Source organism: Temnothorax longispinosus, chromosome 2 (assembly GCF_030848805.1).
Source record: "Temnothorax longispinosus isolate EJ_2023e chromosome 2, Tlon_JGU_v1, whole genome shotgun sequence".
Taxonomy (NCBI): Eukaryota; Metazoa; Arthropoda; class Insecta; order Hymenoptera; family Formicidae; genus Temnothorax; species Temnothorax longispinosus.
In genome coordinates this window covers 10,522,882-10,546,661 of record NC_092359.1, presented here as the reverse complement: position 1 = coordinate 10,546,661, position 23,780 = coordinate 10,522,882, and the positions used below count along the sequence as shown (strand labels likewise).

Here is a 23,780-nt window from a genome sequence, read left to right as displayed (position 1 = left end):
CAATGTACAGTATAATTAATAAATAACGAAATTTTGCATTTACAAGACTCGTGCTTTGGCGCTTTTTACCCATGATAAATAACATTCTAGCTTCTTCAAGCACAGACTATTCTCTTTCTCGACAGACTTGGGTCATCGCTATGTCTCTACGAAAATCTCTTTGTGAGTTCTTGATTATCGCTTTTACAGATTAAAATTTCTTTCTTCGCTGCTGCCAGCAATCGGTGGAGCTCGCAGAGTGCCGAAGACGTATAAAAAGTTTTTATTTCGGGCGCTTGATCTTTGCAAAATGGAAACGCCGGCTTCTCTTAACACCGCTAAAGTTTGTTCGCCTTGTGGCAACCTAAGTATATATTTAATAATATTATATTATAATGTTTACATTAATATTTATATACAGGTGTACAAGCTACTGACGCTTTTTATGTCTTCTATAACGGATTCAATTGCCGAGTCTGCATCTCTGAAGACCTTGTTGTCCCTCATATTTTCAGATAGTCAGAAAAACATGGGCACCCCCGTCAGCACTGTTCAAATAATTTCCAAGGTAATAGAGAGCGGTATACACGGAAGCTTATATCACATTTGTCACGTTAAAGTGTACGCAAGGGAACGCTTTCTAAACTCAAACAATAACGTGTTTAGTTGTACATATTCAATTAAACTATAATGAGTAGAACTTATTATTACCAACTTGCAATTCGTTAAATAACGATACATCTATCAAAGCAGGATTTTTTAAAAATTGCCATAAGTTTTCTTAGTGTCTTCTTCAACAAAATAATTTTTTTTCTAAACGGCAGTCTTTCACGGCATTAACTTGGGAATCAACATTACAGCCTCTTTATTTTTATCAGTGCCTCAAATTCTTGTTTCTCTGCTTCGGATAACGCTGACTAAAACTCATTCAAATCTTTGATATGGACGTTCTGCAGTGATATGGACGTTCTGGTTTTTAAGTCAAGAAGCTGAAAGATACACATTCGTAAAAGAACGAGCATTTATCAGATCACAAATCTCTGAAACTTCAATCCTTAATTACCTCTTCTCGTCATCTGAATCCAATATATAGTTTTCGCCGCTGGTGCTCCTCTCGTCCAAATTATCTTCTAAGATGTCATCCTTCGTCTCCCATGCACACGTTCGTGCACTCTCTTAAGTATATCTCTATTATTTCTTACTTAGCGGTTAAACCATTTTCCTAAATAAGACGAGCTATAGAGGACCTCGATGCATTATCTACAGCAGCTTTCGGAGCAATTTGTGTGCGCGTAACTCTCTTGTGATTCGTAACTCTCGGTTCCGTAATAACTTGTGCTGTATCGTGAACAAGTATACAAACGTTTACGCTTGTTGCATCTATTATGAGAAGAAAAACGCTGAATTTTAAAGATAAAAACACAATAGCAGGTAAAGGGCGATCAGTTGCAACACTCAATCTTCGCGAGACCTCAGCTTGTAACTTTGCAATTTTATACGAATGAAAAAAATGGTTTGATGAAAACTGCAGTTGTTTAAGAAGAAACGTTCGCAGATTGAAAGGAATTGCACGCACTTGTAAAGATCCTTGTACGGTTTTGGAAGAACTGCGCGCGGTTTTGGATGGTTAAAAAAGCGTCGGTGTATTTGACGCACAATCATTATTTGTAAATAAAACTGTATTATAAATTTCATGCCATTCTTCACATTTTACATTTACCTTACCGCTTTCAAAATCGTGAGCGCATGTGCGGGTACGTATACCTTAGCGACAATTTGGCATTTTTATCCTCTAAAATCCTAGTTAATCTCGATGTAATTCAAACGGAGCACCTTTATTGGTCGTTTGAGATGTTACTTCAGCGAACAATATCGTCGAATTATCGCGTCCCGACCTCTCGCTCGCAACTTCGTTTCGTCGAGCGCTGCGTTCGACGAGTCCGAGCTTATATAAGACACCGTATAATGTCTCGTCCTGAGCCCTGAATTTTGCGAAAGATTAATCTGACGGCCTTCCACACGGTCGAGTCCGCGGTTTCGAAATTTACGTGACGCTCAGCGTCGTGCTTTATTAGCTACGCCGATTTAAAATACTTCTTGAAACGTGCTAGGATCGTAAACAATCATAGACCGAGTTAGGAAGTTTGAGTGCTCAAACGACACGAGAGAACAAAGAGAAAGCAATCCGACAGGTTCATAAAGGATCTATTTTCTGTTCTATTTCGCCGATGATTTACATGAAAGATTGCCGAGTGTCTGGCGTGATCAAATTCAATGTATAAAAAAAATATTTGTAACAAACATGTAAGATTATAACTATAATTATTACTTTACGGCCGAAAATACCTCGATCGACGAATCGTCGAGGCATGTAGAGCAAAACGTTTCATCTCCGCTCGACCACAATATATTGTATATCTTACACAAGTAAAACAGTAAAGCTATAAGTGATCGAGCCAGTGATTCCATTGTAGCGCTATTAAACAGTACACAAGTTCTCCTAAATGAGTTGCAATTAAAGCATTAACATTAACATAAACGCACGTTTAGAAACATCTCATGTTATTCGAAAAAAGAGTAGCGAAGTATGACAAAACACCCTATATAACTTTATAATAAATCGTATATATTAATGTCTCTTTTTTTACGTAACTAAAAAATTAACTTTTGTGTACTGTAATATCTATCCCGTCAAAATGTGATCCTTCACGAATAATCTAATGTCTTTATTGCTCGAGTTTTTATTTTCTTATGCTACCCTTCAGCCACCAACCGTTGTAACAATTTGTTTATACAAAATACACGTTCGAACTGGTTTGAACAGACTAAAAAAACTGGATGTGTCAAAGAAAAAACCGAAAAATAACCACTTGGTTGACGGAACATTAAATACCGTCATATAGACATAAATATCAATAGAACGAGATTTAATATCACGCAATTGAATTTCTCGCGAGTCTCAAATAAATCGCACGCCTTCCCAGGCACGTTTTCGTCGAAAAATATAAATTTTCGACTCATAAAAAGGAGAAGTGTAAAATGTCCCTGACTATTGCAGCAAAATGAACATTATTGCTGTTCTCGCATTAAAACGAATTGAAGTATCTACGTGTAATGTCATGAATCGTTGTCGAGCCAAACCCAAACTGTCGCGATTGATAATAATTGAATTACAATCAGTAGGTCGATAGCATTATTTAGTCTACATTTCACTCCAATGGTTCTATATTTATGCCGAAGATAATTTACCGAAAGTAAACCTCTGTCTTTCAATGTTAGTGCAAGTTAGCTGCTCTCTAATATAAAAATTGTTGCGACAATCGATTACAATTTATAAGCAGGTTTTACATTAAAAAGTAGAATCTTATTATTAAACTGTAAGTTTATTTTTGACCCATTAATGTCTCATACTCGCGTATAATTATTTTGTAATAAGTTTATAATCTATGTTTTTTGCATTTAAAATAATATGTATAAAATGTCATGGAGAGTCTTTCCATGTTAAAACATTGCAACATCACATATTTTGTCTTGTAGTATTCTTCCACCATGAAAGAGTCAGATACGACTGCACAGGAATGGAAAAAAAAGGGTGATGAAGAGTTCAACAAAGGAAATTGGTCTGAAGTCTTAAGTCACTACACAAAGGCAATTGAACTAGCAACAGACGACACTGAGAAGGGATTGTATTACGATAATCGAGCTGCCGCATATTTTGAGCAGGGCAATTATGACGAAGCGATTGAAGACTGCAACAGTGTGTTAAAAATATGTCCTGACGTTCCCATAACATTGTTTCGCAGATTTTTGGCATTAATAGAGTTAGAGAGGTACGAGGAGGCATTCGAGAAGAATCAGGACGAGAAAATTATTTCATCTTGCTCAAATGATTCACTACCTAAGCACATAGCGGAACAATTTCATGAAATTTCAGACAAACATATTAAGGAAAAAGCAAGTAGTATTGATGTCAAAATAAATATATAACTACAAAAATTTATCCACTTGCAAGACATGTTAATTTAGTCTAGATAATATAAAAATAATAACACATTTTTCATGCTCAATATAATTTAACAAACGGATCTTGTCTTTCTTGTTATGTAATATATTATTTCTTTTTATCAATTAATAATCTACACACTATATGAGTAAATATTACATCATACAAATATAATCTTTTGCAGTTAGATTATATTTTTATTACAGACCATTATTATATATAAATGTACGTTAACTTTTGTTTTGTATTAGGTATCACAAATGATAGGTCTAACATTTAACGTGAACGCAAAGGAAGAGAAACGTGAAAACGCCATGATTACTTTGCTTAAGCTTACACGTTGGAGAAATGATGCCTACGAGATCTTCATAAAGGAAGTAAGAGAAGATGATGAAGTGATTTGTAACTCGATTCGTATTGTAGCCGGGTTATGCAAAAACAATGTTAGTCGAACTAAGTCCACTATGATAAAAGTTGTTTTACCTTGGTGTCTGGAAATGATGAACAGCACATCTACGGAGAGAGTCAACGCATCACAATATTGTTTACAGGTAAATATAATCGACTAGAATGTAGGTAGCATGCACGTATTTCAGTAATTAATTTATTGTATGTACCATTCGATTTCAGAATGTATTGAACACTTACAGCGGCATGAACGATGAATCCGATTCAAAACCCAACGAGGCATTGTGCATGCTGCATAAAAAAGAAATTGACACAATTCTGTCGTGCTTGTTGGATAAAATAAAGAATGAAACAACAACAGGCATTGCTAGAGACGCATTAATAGAATTTATTACGCGTAACATTCATTATTCTGCGTTAGATTGGGCCAAACAATTGCTCAAGTTTGGCGGTTTGCAAACATTAATGAAAGTAGCCAGTCAATTGAAGGAATACCAACACGAATCTTCGTTGGATATCACGTCTTCCACGCAAACTATAACCAGTGTGTGTTTAGCAAAAATATATGAAAACTTGTACAATGATTATGCTAAGAAATTTTTCGACATCATTACTGACTTTTTTGGAGATGAATTGGATTTGACGACTGTAACATCTAATGTATGAATTTTGTAACTTTTAATCTTTCCCGATGACTTAAATTGTTTTAAAATAAATGGAGCATATTTTTTACTGTAGTATATTTGAGAAATTGTCGATATTGTATATTCCATATGTTTCAAATTAAAATATGATAACAACAGTTTAATCGAAATTGGAGAATGATTTTCATTTATCGTATTTTCTGAAGCTTAATATACTCTTAATTAGAGATTTCTTCTATTTTTAATCAAAGTTTAATAACACTGAAACTGTCTTGATTTAAAAAAAAATAATTATTGTTTCACAAATTGTAAAAATTCATAAATTGTTAATTGTTTGTTTTACAGGTGCGTGCAATAGTTGCAATAACAACATTAACATTCGGCCCGTTTAATGTTGCAAACACATTTATTACTGAAGACGGACTGGCTGATATGATTGTTGATTTCTTGATAGAGACAGGAAATGACTTATTGATAAGAAAAGTGATTTGCGAATTTATCTATGCCGTTGTAACCAAATATGACGCATTCAACACGTTCATACGTCGAGGTTTCACTATATTGCAAGATCTGTGTCATCTTGCTCCGAATGATTCTAAGGACCCGGATAATTCTACGGATCTGGACAATTCTGAGAACTTGGATAATTCTAAGGACTCGCATAATTCTGAGAACCTGAAAGATTCAATTCGGATTCAAGCGTTTGTGGGTATTTGTAAGATGACCAAATTCACAATGTTGGAAGACAAATTGCAGGCTGTTCTTACGTTCGATAAGGAACAGATAGGTACATGGCTGAAGGTTTGCATACGATTCTTGACCAATTCTCAGAGAGATATGAGAAAATGGGCCGTTGAAGGTCTGTCATATCTCACTCTCGACCTCGGGGTCAAAGACGATTTGATCCAAGACCAACAAGCCGTTCAAGAGATAATCGAGTTTGCCAAAACTGAAAGTCAATCGATTCTCTATCAAGTGGACATATTGCTGGTGAACTTGTGCAGCGCTTATGACAAGGATGATTTCATAATCGAGAGGGAAAGGTTTGTCAATTATTTTAATTTTGATAAGGATCACATACGGGCCAAGGACGATTACGTGGGAGAAAGACGGCGCGTGTTAGCGGAGGCCGGTGTGACCAGCGCTTTGGTGAGCCTCGCTAAAACAGGCAGCGAGAATAGCAAGGAATTAATAGCCCGCGTTTTCAATGCAATATGCAGTCAACAAGATTTGAGAAAAATGGTTGTTCAAGAAGGCGGCACGGAGACATTATTGTCGTTAGCGCTGAATGGCACAGACATAGGAAAGATAGATGCTACGCGAGCCCTGGTCTATCTAGCACTCACGACATCTCCTGAAGTTGCATTTCCCGGTCAGATAATCATGGAGGTTGTACAGCCGATCTCAAATCTCTTGAACCCGGAGCGTTCCATTAATGAGAGATGCGATGCTCTAACAGCTTTGTGCAATCTTGCTAGTGTTAACAACAGCATGCGAGAACATATTTTCAAGACAGAATATGAGAGAATTAAGCAATTGATATTATCCCATAAAGTCGTTATTCAATTTGTTAAGCAGAGATCTGATCACCTTTTTGATCTTATGAATTGGTCCGTGAAGGACGACACAGATGACCATACAAAGAAGGCATTAGCTGGAACGTTAGCAACGCTAACGGCAGCCAGCAAAGAGGCTTGCGAAAAATTACTCAGCTGGGATCTTTGGCCGAAATTCCTACCTTTTTTACTCAATAATCCAGACAATGACTTACAACATAAAGGTACCCAAATTGCGTTAAATATGATGAACAGTACGAAAGACGTCGCTGCAAAACTCATCGAAACAGATACAATAATGAAACGAGTGAGGGAATTGAGCGATAATAACTCCGTGCAAAACAAGAAGATCAAAAAATTAGCATCCTGTGTTTTAGAAACTGCTGCGAAATGGGGCAAACTCAAGAGAGACGTCGAAGGGAACGGATTGTCACAAAGCACTGATGATATAGAAGATTCGAGGATTAAGAGGATTAAATGTGAATAATTAATTGGGATCTAAATAACATACTAATAGAATATTACTTCTTATTTTAATAAATGACAGCACACTGTACAGTATAATTAATAAATAACGAAACTTTGCATTTACAACCATGATAAATAATATTCCAGCTTCTTCAAGCACAGAAGTATACTCTCTCTCAACAGGCTTATGTCGTTTCGCTATGTCTCTACGGAAATCTCTTTGTAAATTTTTAATTGTCGCCCTTGCAGGTTAAAATTTCTTTTTTCGCTGCTGCCAGCAATCGGTAGAACTCGCAGAGTGCCGAAGGCACTATAAAAGGTTTTTATTTCGGCGCCCGATCCTTGCAAAATGGAAACGCTAGCTTCTCTTAACGCCGCTAAAGTTTGTTCGTCTCTTCCCTTACAAAAAAGTATTACTGACTAAATACTTAAAATCTCAGTGATTTAATACTGTCAATATTTATTTGGGAAATACTGGGAAAATACTGGTAGTGATAAATATTATAGGTAGTGATTAATACTACACAGAACTACTGGTGCTTAGTATTGAATTACTCACCAATATTTCGATTTCCGATATTTACCCGGCATAAAAAAAAAAATTTTTTTTTTTTCGAAATTTTATTACTATTTTATAACTAAATTTGTTTCTTAAGATGCAGTCTATAATTATAAATATTTTCTCGTATTTGAAAAACACTTACCTTGGTGGGATCGAACTCGGGACCTCTGGATCGTGAGCCAACTGCCTTACGTGGTAGACTACTTCTTAATTTGATGTAAGTGTTATATATAGTCTACATGTGTCATAACCAGCGCAAATATATAATTTTTCAAAAATCATCTTAAGAAACAAATTCAGTTTAAAAAGAGTAATAAAATTTTGAATTGAATATTAAAATGATATCCTCAGTACTATTTCAAAACTTGTACATTTTTATCAAGACGAATTAGTACAGACCTTCATATAAAATGTATTTGTGCCTTACTTTTATCTCTTTTCCTTAATATTATCAGGAATTACTTATTATAATGTTTCTATACAAATTGTAGTACTGGTCAGTGATTAATTTCACATGGAATATTCAGTTCAGTACTTGAGTATTAATATTAAAATACTGGCCAGTGATTTATTACACATGGAATCCTTGGTTCAGTACTTCAGTACTAACATTGAAATACTCATCAGTAATTCAACACAAGTATTTATTACACAAGTATTTTTCACCTAATATTAAATGCTTTCTCATCAGAAATTTAATACTAAGTATTCAATACTCGTCCTGTATTAAATACTACTTTCATAAATTACTGACCAGTAATAAAATACTATGCAATACTTGGATCACAGTGATTCAAGTACTAATAAATACTTAATTTTAGTATTATTAATACACAAAATAAGTATTTATTACTAACCAGCTAGTAATACTTTTTTGTAAGGGTTGTGGCAACAAATCAATCTAAATATATATTTAGTAATATATTATAATGTTTACATTAATATATTTATATACAGGTGTACAAGCTACTAACGCTTTTTATGTTTTTTATAACGGATTCAATTGCCGAGTCCGCATCTTTGAAGACCTTATTGTCCCTCATATTTTCATAGATATTCAAAAAAACATAGACAACCCCCTCGGCACAGTTCAAATAATTTTCAACGTAGTAGCGATATACGCGGAAGCGTATATTACATTCGTCACATTAAAACGCTTTCTAAACGCAAACAATGACGTTTAGTTGTACAATTTCAATTATATTATAATGAGTATATGAACTTATTATTACCAACCTGGAATTTCGTTAAATAACGGTACGTCTGTCAAAGCAGAACTTTTTAAAAATTGCTATAAGCTATAAGTCTTTTTTTAGTGTCCTCTTCAACGAGCTGAAATAATTTTTTTTCCAAACGGTAGTCTTTCACGACATTAACTTGGGTATCAACATTTCCGCTTTTTTATTTTTATCAGTGCCTCAAATTCTTGTTTCTCTGCTTCGGATAACGCTAACTAGAGCTCATTCGGATCTTCGATATGGACGTTCTGCAGTCTGGTTTCTAATTCAAGAAGCTGAAAGATACACATTCGTAAGAACGAGCACTCATCAGATCACAAATCTCTGAAGCGTCGTCTACAATACACGGAGTAAACGTGGAGTAAAGAGTAAGAGTAGGCGTAAAAGGACTATTTTCGGTTTAAGAAAGCTGGCGTAAAAGCGTAAGCGAAATAAATTAATTTTATTTCTTACTCCTACTCTTACTCTTACACTTACGCTCGGCCAATCAGGACACAACAGGCTATAATGCTTACTCCTTATTATATCACCAGCGTCTACATTACATAACTGGCAGCAGGAAATGGCGAGATTTGTACCAGTATTAAAAGTAGTTCCGTACTGGGGTAGTCCTCAAGAACGCAAGATACTCAGACAATTTGGGGATACTAAAGATTTGCACACAAAGGAAGCTTCTTTCCATGTAGTGATAACAAGTTATCAATTAGTAATTACCGATTATAAATATTTTAATAGAATAAAATGGCAGTATATGATCTTGGACGAAGCACAAGCTATAAAAAGCACAAGCAGGATGAGATGGAAATTGTTATTGGCGTTTAGTTGTCGTAATAGATTAACCCTTAAACCTCTGCTAATCTTACTCCTTATTCCACACTTACTCCGTGTATTGTAAACGACGCTTGAAACGTCAATCCTTAATTATCTCTTGCTCGTCGTCTGATACTACGTTTACGCGAGCGTTACTTCTGTAGTAACTTACGATAATTCCTTCGCGTAAACGGGATTTTGTAGTAACTTACGATAATTTACTCCGCGTAAACGAGTGAATTATCGTAAGTTACTGCAAAAGTAAGGCTCGCGTAAACGTAGTATGAATCCAATATATAGTTTTCGCCGCTGGTGCTCCTCTCGTCCGAATTATCTTTTAAGATATTATCCTTTATCTCCCAGGAGTGCACATGTTTGTGCACTCTTTTAAGTATTTCTATCATTTCTTACTTATAGCGATTGAACCGGTTTCCTAAATAAGACTTGAGCTATATAGGACCTCGATGCATTATCTGCAGAAGCTCTCGGAGAAATCTGTGTGCGTGTCTGATTTGTAACGCTCGGTCCCGTAATAATTTGTGTTGTATCGCGAACAAGTATACAGACGTTTGCGCTTGTTGCATCTATTATGAGAAGAAAAACACTGAGTTTTAAAGTGAAAAACACAAAGCAGGTAAAGAGCGATCAATTGCAACACTCAATCTTCGCGAGATCTCAGCTTGTAACTTTGCAATTTTATACGAATGAAAAAAATGGTTTGATGAAAACTGCAGTTGTTTAAGAAGAAACGTTCGCAAATTGAAAGGAATTGAACGCACTTGTAAAGATCCTTGTACGGTTTCGGAAGAACTGCGCGCGGTTTTGGATGGTTAAAAAAGCGTCGATGTATTTGACGCACAATCATTATTTGTAAAGAAAACTTTATTATAAATTTCATGCCATTCTTCACATTTTACATTTACCTTACCGCCTTCAGGATCGTGAGCGCATGTGCGGGTACGTACCTTAGCGACGATTGGGCATTTTTATTGTAAGACTCTAGAATCCTAGTTAATTTCGATGTAATTCAAACGGAGCACCCTTATTGGTCGTTTGAGATGTTACTTCAGCGAACAATATCGTCGAATTATCGCGTCGCGACCTCTCGCTCGCAACTTTGTTTCGTCGAGCGCTGCGTTCGACGAGTTCGAGCTTATATAAGACACCGTATAATGTCTCGTCCTGAGTCCTGAATTCTGCGAAAGATCAATCTGACGGCCTTCCACACGGTCGAGTGCGCTTTCGAAATTCACGTGACGCTCAGCGTCGTGCTTCATTAGCTACGCCGATGATTGCTGGTTTAAATTACTTCTTGAAAAGTGCTAGGATCGTAAACAATCATAGACCGAGTTAGGAAGTTTGAGGGTGCTCGAGCGACATGAGACAACAAAGAGAAAGCAATCCGACAAGTAATAAAAGATCTATTTTCTGTTCTATTTCGCCGATGATCTACATGAAAGATTTCCGCGTGTCTGGCGTGATTCAATTCGATGTAATAAAAAAATATTCGTAACAAACATGTAAGATTAAAATTATTATTACTTTACGGCCAAAAATACCTCGACGAATCGTCGAAGCAAGTAGCGCAAGACGTTTCATTTCGACTTGATCACACTATTGTATATCTTACACAAGTGAAACAGTACAGCTAAGTGATCGAGCCAGTAATTCCATTGTAGAGCTATTAAACAGTACACGAGTTTTTTTGAATGAGTTGCAATTAATGTATTAACATTAACATAAACGCACGTTATCTCATGTGATTCGAAAAAAAGCGGCGACGTGTGAGAAAACACTCTAATTTTATAATAAATCATATTAATGTTTCTTTTCTTTATATAACTGAAAAATTAACTTCCTTGTATTGTAATATTTACCTCGTCGAAATGTGACCCCTCGCGAATATAAAATCTTTGTTGCTTAAATCTTTATTTTCTTATGTTACCCTTATGCCACCGACTTATGACGATCTATTTATACGAAACACGTTTGAACTGGTTTAAACAGACCAAAGAACTGGATGTGTCAAAGAAAGAAACGAAAAATAACTACTCGGTTGACGGAACATTAAATACTCTCATATAAACGAAAATATTGATGGAACGAGATTTAATTTCACGCAATTAAATTTCTCGCGAATCTCAGATAAATCGCACGCCTCATTTCCAAACACGTTTCGTCGAAGTATTTAAATTTCCGACTCGTGAAAGGGAGGATCGAGTGTAAATTACCCGGCCTTGACTATCGTAGCAAAATATACATAATTGCATTTCTCGCGCTAATACGAGTAGAAATATCTACGTGTAATGTCATGAATCGATCGTGTAATGTCATGATCGAAACCCGAACTGTCGCAATCGATAATATGGGCCATTCCGCGTGAACCGGATCAGTCACCTCTCATAAATAAATCAATGCATATCGGTAGTTTCTGACGAGATAAAATATGGTGTCAAATATATTTTTTTTAATTGCAAATTTTTTCGATTTATGAATAATGGAAAATTTCCTGACTTTTTAATTAATAATTGCATAACTTTTTTTCTTTAAGTGCAATACAAAAATTTTTTAAATAAAAGTTGTCACAAAAGGACTATATTTTATGATAAAATTATTCACAACATAAAAACAATTATTTTGTACTATTTATTAAACAAATTATTTTTCAATAATTTTTTTAACTGTCAGGGAAACGATCAAAAAATAAAAAAAAAAATTTTGTTAGAAACTTTCAAACGTCCAATATACCACAAAAAATTTTCGTTGATGTGTTTTGTTTCGTTATCGAGAAAATAATTGTTTAATTTGTGTACGCGTGAAGATTCGGTACTCGGTGCGGCAGCCACGTCTGTACCGCTCTCGCTCGCTGGCCGCGCGGCGCGCTAGGCGAATTTAATATCTAAAGGCCGGTTTTCACGCGCAATGATTAGTGGCGCCAACTGACTGGCATTCATTGGCGCCAGAACCGACTAGCAAACTCACAAGTATTTACACAGTGATTGGCGTATACTATGGAAAATATTTAACATTTATTAAACACACAGTAAATGACAACAACCACATAACCTCAAATTTTGAGGTTATATGCTTTGGCCAATAACCGCCAGTAAACGCCACATTACTAGCGCCAGTTTGCATCAAGTGTTTACACTTGCATTTTTACTGGCATTAGTCGACTGGCGCGGCCTGACGCCACCAATCATTGCGTGTGAAAACCGGCCTTAAGTTAATTTTCTCAAAAACAAAATACGATGATGATTCGCGACCACGGTTTGCTGGACTTTTCTCGTTTGCTTCACTCAGACTGAAGTGGATTGAAGATACGGCGAATTTGACTGGGACGCAAATCGCGAACGATTTTAAACGGGCGGCTCCAAGTAATTAATTAAGAGCAACACCGTTTTAGGGCGAGTGTCCCGAGCGGTCTGGTCACGTGGAATTTCTTCCTCGCGCCGACTTGGTTGTGCACCGCATCTATCTGCACGCGTGCATATCTTTTTGTTAATAACAAGTTTCTCTTGTACATACAAATCTTCATTTTTCCTACTTCTTTCCTTCTCTCTCTCTCTCTCTCTCTCTCTCTCTCTCTCTCTCTCTCTCTCTCTCTCTCTCTCTCTCTCTCTCTCTCTCTCTCTCTCTCTCTCTCTCTTCCTCTCTCTTTCTCTATCCCCAGCACCCTTTCTGTCTGATTCTTTGTTCCTCATAAGTTTGAATCTTCAATATTTCTAAAATAGTTGTGCACATAGAATAGCGGTTATCAAACTTCCTTTCGTTTTGTTTCGATTAAATTCCTGCAAAATACCAAAAAACGGTGCTGCAATCCTTTGCAGCTTAGTAGCCATAATTGGGTTACAAATTTCGAGTACAAAACCCATTTTGCAGGAATATAATCGAAACAAAACGAAAAGAAGTTTGATAACCGCTATTCTATGTGCACAACAACTATTTTAGAAATATTGAAGATTCAAACTTATGAGGAACAAAGAATCAGACAGAGAGGGAGGAGATAGAAAAAGAGAGAGGGAGGGAGAAAGAGAGAGAGAGAGAAAGAGAGAGAAGGAAAGAAGTAGGAAAAATGAAGATTTGTATGTACAGGAGAAACTTGTTATTAACAAAAAGATATGCACGCGTGCAGATAGATGGTGCACAACCAAGCCGGCGCGAGGAAGAAATTCCACGTGACCAGACCGCTCGGGACACTCGCCCTAAGAAGGTGTTCCTCTTAATTAATTACTTGGAGCCGCCCGTTTAAAATCGTTCGCGATTCGCGTCCCGGTCAAATTCGCCGTATCTTCAATCCACTTCCGTCTGAGTGAAGCAAACGAGAAAAGTCTAGCAAACCGTGGTCGCGAATCATCATCGTATTTCGTTTTTGAGAAAATTAACTTGGATATTAAGTTCGCCTAGCGCGTCGCGCGGCCAGCGAGCGAGAGCGGTCATCGTACAGACGTGGCTGCCGCACCGAGTACTGAATCTTCACGCGTACACAAATTAAACAATTATTTTCTCGATAACAAAACAAAACACATTAACGAACATTTTTTGTGGTATATTAGAAGTTTAAAAGTTTCTAACAAAATTTTTTTTTATTTTTTGATTGTTTTCCTGACAATTAAAAAAATTATTGAAAAATAATTTGTTTAATAAATAGTACAAAATAATTTTTTTTATGTTGTAAATAATTTCATCATAAAATATAGTCCTTTTGTGACAACTTTTATTTAAAAAATTTTTGTATTGCATTTAAAAGAAAAAAGTTATGCAATTATTAATTAAAAAGTCAGTAAATTTTCCATTATTCATAAATCAAAAAAATTTGCAATTACAAAAAATATATTTGACACCATATTTTATCTCGTCAGAAACTACCAATATGCAAAATTTGATTCACTTCTGAGAGGTGACTGATCCGGTTCACGCGGAATGGCCCATATGTATAATTGAATTACAGTCAGTAGATCGATAACATTATTCAGTTTATATTTAAGCCCAATACTCCTATATTTATGTCGAAGATAATTCACCGAAAATAAACCTGTCTTTTAATAATCAATGTTAGTGCAAGTTAGCTCTTTAATACAAAAATTGTTACAACAATTGATTATAATTTACATGCAGGTTTTACATTAGAAAGGGCAATGTTATTATTAAACTGTAAGGCTATTTATGACCTATTAATGTCTCATACTTGCATATAATTATTTTGTAATAAATTTATAATCTGTGCTTTTAAAATAATATGTCATCTACAAAATATCATAGAATGTCTTTCCATGTTAAAACATGCATTGCAACATCATATATTTTGTGTTGTAGCGTTATTCCACCATGTCAGAGTCAGATATGACTGCACAGGAATGGAATAAGGAGGGTGATAAAGAGTTTAACAATGGCAATTGGTCCAAAGCCATAAGTCACTACACAGAGGCAATTGAACTAGCAACAGACGACACTGAGAAGGGATTGTATTACGATAATCGAGCTGCCATGTATTTTGAGCAAGACGATTACGACAAAGTGATTAAAGATTGCAACAGTGTGTTAAAGTTAAAAATATATCGTAACTTTCGCATAACATTGATTCGCAGACTTTTTGCATTAATTGAGTTAGAGAGATTCGAGCAGGCATATCAGAACGTGGAGATTATTATTTCATCTTGCTCAAAAGGCACATCTTGCTCAAATGATACGCTACCTCAGCTCATAAGGGAGCAATTTTGTGAATTTCCAGAAACACATATTGAAAGCAAAGCAAGTATTAATGCCAAGATACATATATGTATATAACTACAAAAATTCATTAACTTGCAAAACACGTACGTTAATTTGGAGTAGATAATATAAAAATCATAACACAATTTTTTATATTCAATATATTTTAATAAGAGTTCTTATTTCACTTAATATCACATATAATTTCACAAACGAATATGAGTTCTTGTCTCTCTTATTATATAGAAATTATTTTTTCTTATCGATTAATAACTACACACTATATATATGGGTACCTAAATATTACGTCGTACAATCATAATCTTTCACAGTTAATTTATATCCTTATTACAGATTATTATATTCAAATATACGCTTAATTTTGCTCTGCAGATAAGGAGAAACGTCAAAACGCCATGATTACTCTGCTTATACTTGCACGTTGGAGAACTGCCTACGAAATCTTCATAAAAGAAGTGGGAGAGAACGATAAAGTGATCTGTAGCTCGATTCGTATTGTAGCCGGGTTATGCAAAAACAATGTTAGTCGAACTAAATCCACTATGATAAAAGTTGTTTTACCTTGGTGTCTGAAAATGATGAACAGCACGTTTACGAAGAGAGTCGACGCATCTGAATATTGTTTACAACTAGAATGTAATTATAACATACATGTATTTACAGTAATTGATTTGTTGTGTAATTCTCGGTTTCAGAATGTATTGAACAGCGGCATGAACGATCGATGAACCCGATTCAAAATCCGACGAGACTTTGAGCAAAAAGCATAAGAAAGTAATTGACAAGATTCTGTCATGCTTGTTGGGTAAAATAGAGAATGAAACGGCAATAGGCATTGCTAGAGACACATTATAATAGAATTTATTACGCATAAAGGCCATTGCACGTAACAAAGTTTTAGTCGTAATCGTAAGGCTGTAAGAAAATAGACAAATCACAGTCGATTTATTCTCCTTGAGCTCGAAGAATAATCGAGTGTGATTGGTCTATTTTCTTACGGCCTTACGATTATGACTAAAACTTTGTTACGTGCAATGGCCTTAACATTTATTATACTGCGTTAGATTGGGCCAAACAATTGGTCGAGCTTCGCGGTTTGCAAAAATTAATGGAAGTGGCCAGTGAAATGATGAAATTTAAAAACAAAATATCAATCGACATCACTTCTTCCACGCAAACTCTAATCAGTATGTACATAACAGAAATATATGAAAAGATGATATGCAGTGATGATGATAAAAAAACATTTATCAACGCCATTGACGATTTTATTGGAGATAAACTTCCTTTTGACACAGAATCCAAAGTATGAATTTTGTAATTTCCGGTTTTTTCTAATTATTAAAATAAAAAGGGGCGAATATATCTCTTTAACAATAACATACCTATACTTGAGAAATTTAAACTCTATTTAAAAACAGTAATGTCAAAGAAGATTTTATTTTTAATTGTCGATATTGTATATTCTGTAACTTACGTATTAAAATACAGTTATAACAGAGTTTAATCAAAATTTATTGAAGAATATGACTTTGCCATTTATCTTATTTTCTGAAGCACAGTTTATCAGAGATTTTTTCTATTTTCCATCAATATTAAATATTAAATAACTTTGTAGCTATCTTTATTTTTTTAAATCAAATATTGTTTCAAGCAATAATTTACAAATTGTTAATTGATTATTTTACAGGTGCGCATGGTACTTGCGATAACAACCTTGATATTCAGCCCGTTAGATGCTGTGGGAGTCGAGTCGATTGTGGCAGACGTTTTGCCTTGGTGTCTGGAAATGATGAACAGCAAATGTAAAGAGAGAGTCAACGCATCTCAATATTGTTTACAGGTAAATATTATTGACTAGAATGTAGGTAGCATACACGTATTTCACTAATTAATTTATCGTGTAATTATATTTCAGACTATATTGAAAACTTACAGCGGCATAAACGATGAACCGGATTCAATACCCGACGAGGCTTTGTGCGTGATGCATAAAAAAGAAATTGACTCGATTCTGTCGTATTTGTTGGATAAAATAGAAAATAATACGACAACATACATTGCTAGAGACGCATTAATAAAATTTATTACGCGTAACATACATTATACTGCGTTAGACTGGGCCAAACGATTGCTCAAGTTTGGCGGTTTAGAAACATTAATGGAGATAGCCAGTCTATTGGATATTACGTATTCCACGCAAACTATAACCAGTGTGTGTTTAGCAAAAATCGATGATTTGGATGAAAATGATAAGGAAAATTTTTTCAACATTATTAATACATCTATTAGAGGATACTTGAGTTTGAATGACGTCGGATGTCATGTATGAATTTTGTAACTTTCAATCTTTCCCGATGACTTAAATTGTTTTAAAATAGAAGGAGCATATTTGTAATTGTATAGTACATTTGAAAAATTGTCGATATTGTATATTCAATATGTTTCAAATTAAAATATGATAATAACAGAGTTTAATCGAAATTTATTGGAGAATGACTTTCATTTATCGTATTTTCTGAAGCTTAATTTACTCTTAATTAGAGATTTCTTCTATTTTCAAGCAAAAGTTTAATAACATTGAAACTGTCTTGATTTAAAAAAAATAATTATTGTTTCACAAATCGTAAACATTCATAAATTGTTAATTGTTTGTTTTACAGATGCGTGCAACAGTTGCGATAACAACATTAACGCTCGGTCCGTTTAATGTTGCAAACGCAATTATTATTGAAGACGGATTTGATGATAAGATTTTTTATTTTTTGAAAGACAAAGGAAATGACTTATTGATACAAAAAGTGATTTGCGAATTTATCTATGCCGTTGTAACCAAATATGACGTATTCAACACGTTCATACGTCGTAGTTTCACTATATTGCGGGATCTGTGTCATCTTGCCTCGAATGATTCTGAGGATCCGGATGATTTTGAGGATCTGGATAATTCTGAGAACCAGAAAGATTCAATTCGGATTCGAGCGTTTGTTGGTATTTGTAAAATGACCAAATTCGAAGTGTTAAAAAGTGAATTGCAGGCTGTCCTCACGTTCGATAAGGATCATATAAGTACATGGCGAAAGGTTTGCAGACAATTCTTGACCAATTCTCAGAGAGATATAAGAAAATGGGCCGTTGAAGGTCTGTCGTATCTCACTCTCGACCTCGGGGTCAAAAACGAGTTGATGAAAGACCAACGAGCCGTTAAAGCGATAATCAAGTTTGCCAAGATTGAACATCAATCTATTCTCTATCAAGTGAACATATTGTTGGTGAACTTGTGCATCGCTTATGACAATTATAATTTCCCATCCGAGAGGGAAATGTTTGTCAAGTGTTTTAATATTGATCACATACAGGCCGAGGACGACTACGTGCAAGAAAGACGGCGCGTGTTAGCGGAGGCGGGTGTGACCAGCGCTTTGGTAAGCCTCGCTAAAACAGGCAGCGAGAATAGCAAGGAATTAATAGCCCGCGTTTTCAACGCAATATGCAGTCAACATGATTTGAGAAAAATAGTTATTCAAGAAGGCGGCACGGAGGCATTATTGTCGTTAGCGCTGAATGGCACAGACACAGGAATGATATATGCTACGCGGGCCCTGGCCTATCTAGCACTCACGACATCTCCTGAGGTTGCATTTCCCGGTCAGATAATCATGGAGGTTGTACAGCCGATCTCAAATCTCTTGAACCCGGAGCGTTCCATTAATGAGAGATGCGATGCTCTAACAGCTTTGTGCAATCTAGCTAGTGTTAACAACAGCATGCGAGAACATATTTTCAAGACAGAATATGAGAGAATTAAGCAATTGATATTATCCCATAAAGTCGTTATTCAATTTGTTAAGCAGAGATCTGATCACCTTTTTGATTTTATGAATTGGTCCGTGAAGGACGACACAGATGACCATACAAAGAAGGCAATAGCTGGAACGTTAGCAACGCTAACGGCAGCCAGCGAAGAAGCTTGCGAAAAATTACTCGGCTGGGACATTTGGTCGACATTCCTACCTATTTTACTCAATGATCCAGACGATAACTTACAACATAAAGGTACCGAAATTGCGTTAAATATGATGAACAGTACGAAAGACGTCGCTGCAAAACTCATTGAAACAGATACAATAATGAAACGAGTGAGGGAATTGAGCGATAATAACACCATGCAAAACAAGGAGATCAAGGAATTAGCATCCCGTGTTTTAGAAGCTGCTGCGAAATGGGGCAAGCTCAAGAGAGACATCGAAGAAAGCGGATTGTCACAAAGCACAGATAATATAGAACATTCGATTAAGAGGATTAAACGTGAATAATTTAATTGGGATCTATAAATGACACATTAATGGAATATTATTTTTTATTTTAATAAATGACAGCACAATGTACGGTATAATTAATAAATAACGAAACTTTGCATTTACAAGACTCGTGCTCCGGCGCTTTTTACTCATGATAAATAACATTCTAGCTTTTTCAGGCACAGAACCATTTTCTTTTTCGACAGATTTGGGTCATCGCTATGTCTCTACGAAAATCTCTTTGTGAGTTCTTGATTGTCGCTTTTGCAAATTAAAATTTCTTTTTTCGCTGCTGTTAGCAATCGGTGGAGCTCGGAGAGTGCCGCGGACGTAATAAATGGTTTTCATTTCGGCGTCTGATTCTTGCAAAATGGAAGAAATTGCACGCACTTGTAAAAATTCTTGTACGGTTTCGGAAGAACTGCTCACGGTTTTATTGGACAGTTAAAGAAAAAGCGTCGGTGTATTTGACGCATGCAATCATTATTTGTAATGAAACTTGTATTATAAATTTCATACCATTCTTAACATTTTATATTTTTCTTACCTTCTTTAGGATCGTTAGCGCATATGTGGGTACGTACCTTGGCGACGATTGGGCATTCTTATTTAGAACTCTAGAATCCTAGCGTTAATCTCGATGTAATTCAAACGAGCACCTCTGCTATTGGTCGTTTGTCATTGGTCGGATTATCGCGTCGCGTCGCGACGTTTCGCTCGCAACTTTGTTTCGTCGGGCGCTGCGTTTAACGAGTTCGAGCTTATATAAGACACCGTATAATGTCTCGTCCTGAATTCTGCAAAACATCAGTCTGACGGCTTTCCACACGGTCGAGTCCGCGCTTTCGAAATTCACGTGACGCGCAGCGTCGTGCCTCATTAGCTATGCCGATGCTTCCCGGTTTAAACTATTTTTTGAAAAGTACTAGGATCGACACGAGGGAACAAGGAGAAAGCACTCCGACAGGTAATAATAGATCTATTTCGCCGACGATCTACATGAAAGCTTACCGCGCGTTTGATGTGATCCAATTCGATGTAACAAAGATATTCGCAACAAACGTGTGTGAGATTACTATTATTACTTTTTGGCCGCGCGAAAATATCTCGACGAATCATCGGGGATCGGGGCAAGTAGGGCAAAACGTTTTATCCCTGCTCGACCACAACATTGTATATCTTACACAAGTGAAACAGTAAAGCTAAGTGATCGAGCCAGTAATTCCATTGCAGGGCTATTAAACAGTACAGGAGTTCTCCTAAATGAGTTGCAATTAGAGCATTAACATAAACGCACGTTTAGAAACATCTCATGTACGTTGTATGAAGAAAGATCAGCGACGAATGACAAACGTCCTAATTTTATAATAAATCGTAATATCATAACAAATTTCAGACCAAGGTACTTTTACAATGCGATAATAATGTCTCTTTCCTTTATGTAATAAAGAGATTAATTTCCGTGTACTGTGATATTTTTCTTATCGAAATGTGACCTCTTACAAATCTAAAGTCTTTGTTGAACGAGTATTCATTTTTTGGAAGTTGTGGCAGTCTGTTATACGAAACACGTCCGAACTAAGGGTTTGAACAGACCAAGAAAAACTGGATGTATCAAAGATAAACAAATACACGGTTAACGGCACGTTAAATGTTCTCATATAAAAATAATGTTGAAATTTAACTTCACGCAAATAAATTTTTCGCGCTTCTCAGATAAATCGCACGTCTTTCTTGAACTAGCCTCCGTCTATTCTTTTTCGAAAAACTTCCTGAACTGGTGCAATAAGTTAGAGTGAATCAAGTATATTTTGTTTTACTCTAATTTATTGCACTAGTGTACTAGATCAGAAAATTCTTCGAAAAAGAACAAGCGGATGCTCTCGCCGAGGCATTTAAATTCCCGACACGAGAAATGGAGAAACGTAAATTGCCCCTGACTTTTGCAGCGAAGCGTACATAATTGCATTTTTCACGTTAAAACAAAATAAGATATTTTCGTGTAGCATTTTAAATTGTCGTCGGTCCAAACCCGAATTTCCACGATCGACAATAATTGAATTGCAATTAGCGGCTTCAATGCTCCTAATTATGTCAATAATTCACCGGAAATGAACCTGATATTTTATGTTAAAAAAGTTGGCTTTCCGATATATAAATTGCAAGAATCGATTACAATTTATATGAAGATCCTATGCTAATAATTGCATTGTTGTTATTAAATTGTTGTTTATTTTTTCTCCATTAATGTCTCATACTTGCATATAAATATTTAGTAATAATTGCGTCATTTATATACTTTCCGCATTTAAAATACTACATATAAAATATATAAATAACAGACAATCTTTCCATGTTAAAACATATAATGCAGCATTATATAATTTGTATTGTAGAGAGTGATTCCATCAGGACAGAGTCAGATATGATCGCACAGGAATGGAAAGAGAAGGGTAATGAAGAGTATAAAAAAGGCAATTGGGCTAAAGCACTGAATCACTATACAAACGCACTGAGACTAGCAGAGGACAACGCTGAAGAAGCTGCAGTGTACTACAAAAATCGAGCTGCCGTTTATTTAATGCTGCATGATTACGACAAGGCGGTTAAAGACTGCGATATGGCGTTAATGATACATCGTAGTGATCCCAAGGCATTGTATCGCAGATGTCAAGCGCTAATGGAGTTAGAGAAATTCGAGGAGACATATCGGGATGCGGAAATTATTATTTCATCTTACTCAAATAACCAAATTGTTCGATCCGCAGCGGCGCGCTTACTTGAAATTCTACAAAAACGTCTTAACAAAAATGCAGAAATTAGAACCAAAGTAAATATGTACATAACTATTACAAAAGTTTATTTACTAGCAAGACATGATAATTTGGTCTCGATAATAACTGTATAATAACTCAAAAAATGAATAGTCAAGAATCAAAAAAGAAACTCACTGAATAAGAATGGAGAAGGGGAGCAATTATTAATTAATTTTTGTATATTTTACTGAAGATGGCTCAATCCCGAGCCGAAACGTACGAATATATACACTATTGAATAAATCAGTGAATTGGATCTTTTACGCACTGATAACTGCGTCTGACTCTCATAGCCATCCTTTATCAGTTTTTTTATTGTATAATAACTGTAACACATTTCTCATACTAGATATATTAGTATAATAAGAGTTAGAGTAAGAGTTAGTAAGAGTTTTTCACTCAATGCAACATTTAATTTGACAATTGGATTAAAGTTTTTGTTTTTATTATTATGTAATTATTAGCTCTTATCGTTAATAGTCTACACACACTAAATGGATAAAAAACACGTCATAAATATTATCTTTTATAGTTATTTAATTTTTTTTACAGATTATTATATTTAAGTATACGCTTAATTTTGCTTTGTATTATATATAGGTATACACAATGTGTTGGATCTAGCATTTAACATGAGTGCAGAAAAGGAGAAACGAGAAACCGCTATGAATAATTATAATTTGCTTGTGCTCGCACGTGAGAAAGTTGGTGCCGAGCAGATCTTCGAAGAGGAAAATTTATTCAAAATCACACATGTTGTGAAACTGCAAAAGAACGAGAAAATGATTTGTAGCGCGATTCGTATTGTAGGCGAGTTATGCAAAAACAATATTAATCAAACCGAATCCATTATGAAATACGTCGGTCTGCCTTCTTGTCTGAAAATGATGAACAGCACATCTTCAGAGAGAGTCAACGCGTTTCAATATTATTTACAAGTAAATATTTTGAGCGAAAAACGTGTAGTTATCATGCACGTACTTCAGTAATTAATAATTTAATAATTTCTTGGTTATTTCAATTTCAGAATATATTGAACACTTACAGCGGCATGAATGAATGATGAACCCGATTCAAAACCCGACGAGGCTTTGTGCGAAGAGCATAAGAAAAAAATTGGCACGATTCTATCGTGCTTGTTGAATAGTGTAAAAAGGAAAACGATAACAGGCCTTGCTAGAGACGCAATAATACAATTTATTACACGTAACATTCATTATGCTACGTTAGACTGGGCCAAACGATTGGTTGAATTTGACGGT

The 23,780-nt window shown here is 35.4% G+C and overlaps 2 protein-coding genes and 1 pseudogene across 2 annotated transcripts; 2 read left to right on the top strand and 1 right to left on the bottom strand.

Annotated features, from left to right (window-relative positions):
• Positions 1-39: 39 nt before the first annotated feature.
• LOC139809169 (uncharacterized) lies at positions 40-2,350 on the bottom strand (annotated as a pseudogene).
• Positions 2,351-3,528: 1,178 nt separating this feature from the next.
• LOC139809168 (protein unc-45 homolog B-like) lies at positions 3,529-7,077 on the top strand. The gene is made up of 4 exons (XM_071771879.1): positions 3,529-3,933; positions 4,234-4,533; positions 4,613-5,050; positions 5,380-7,077. The coding sequence occupies exons 1-4, from the start codon at positions 3,529-3,531 to the stop codon at positions 7,075-7,077; spliced, it is 2,841 nt and encodes a 946-aa protein (XP_071627980.1).
• Positions 7,078-9,420: 2,343 nt separating this feature from the next.
• LOC139809167 (protein unc-45 homolog B-like) lies at positions 9,421-23,507 on the top strand. Its single transcript, XM_071771878.1, has 9 exons — positions 9,421-9,564; positions 14,985-15,204; positions 15,774-16,037; positions 16,466-16,707; positions 17,092-17,244; positions 17,320-17,727; positions 18,065-19,709; positions 22,099-22,341; positions 23,119-23,507. The coding sequence occupies exons 1-9, from the start codon at positions 9,421-9,423 to the stop codon at positions 23,505-23,507; spliced, it is 3,708 nt and encodes a 1,235-aa protein (XP_071627979.1).
• Positions 23,508-23,780: the final 273 nt, after the last annotated feature.

Excerpts from the sequence above, each read along its gene's own strand:
- LOC139809168 (XM_071771879.1), top strand. The coding sequence starts at position 3,529 with ATGAAAGAGTCAGATACGACTGCACAGGAATGGAAAAAAAAGGGTGAT. Across the intron at positions 3,934-4,233 it reads ACAAACATATTAAGGAAAAA|GTATCACAAATGATAGGTCT; the intron begins GCAAGTAGTATT and ends GTTTTGTATTAG. Across the intron at positions 4,534-4,612 it reads CATCACAATATTGTTTACAG|AATGTATTGAACACTTACAG; the intron begins GTAAATATAATC and ends ATTCGATTTCAG.
- LOC139809167 (XM_071771878.1), top strand. The coding sequence starts at position 9,421 with ATGGCGAGATTTGTACCAGTATTAAAAGTAGTTCCGTACTGGGGTAGT. Across the intron at positions 16,038-16,465 it reads ATATTGTTTACAACTAGAAT|ATTGGGCCAAACAATTGGTC; the intron begins GTAATTATAACA and ends ATACTGCGTTAG. Across the intron at positions 17,245-17,319 it reads CATCTCAATATTGTTTACAG|ACTATATTGAAAACTTACAG; the intron begins GTAAATATTATT and ends ATTATATTTCAG.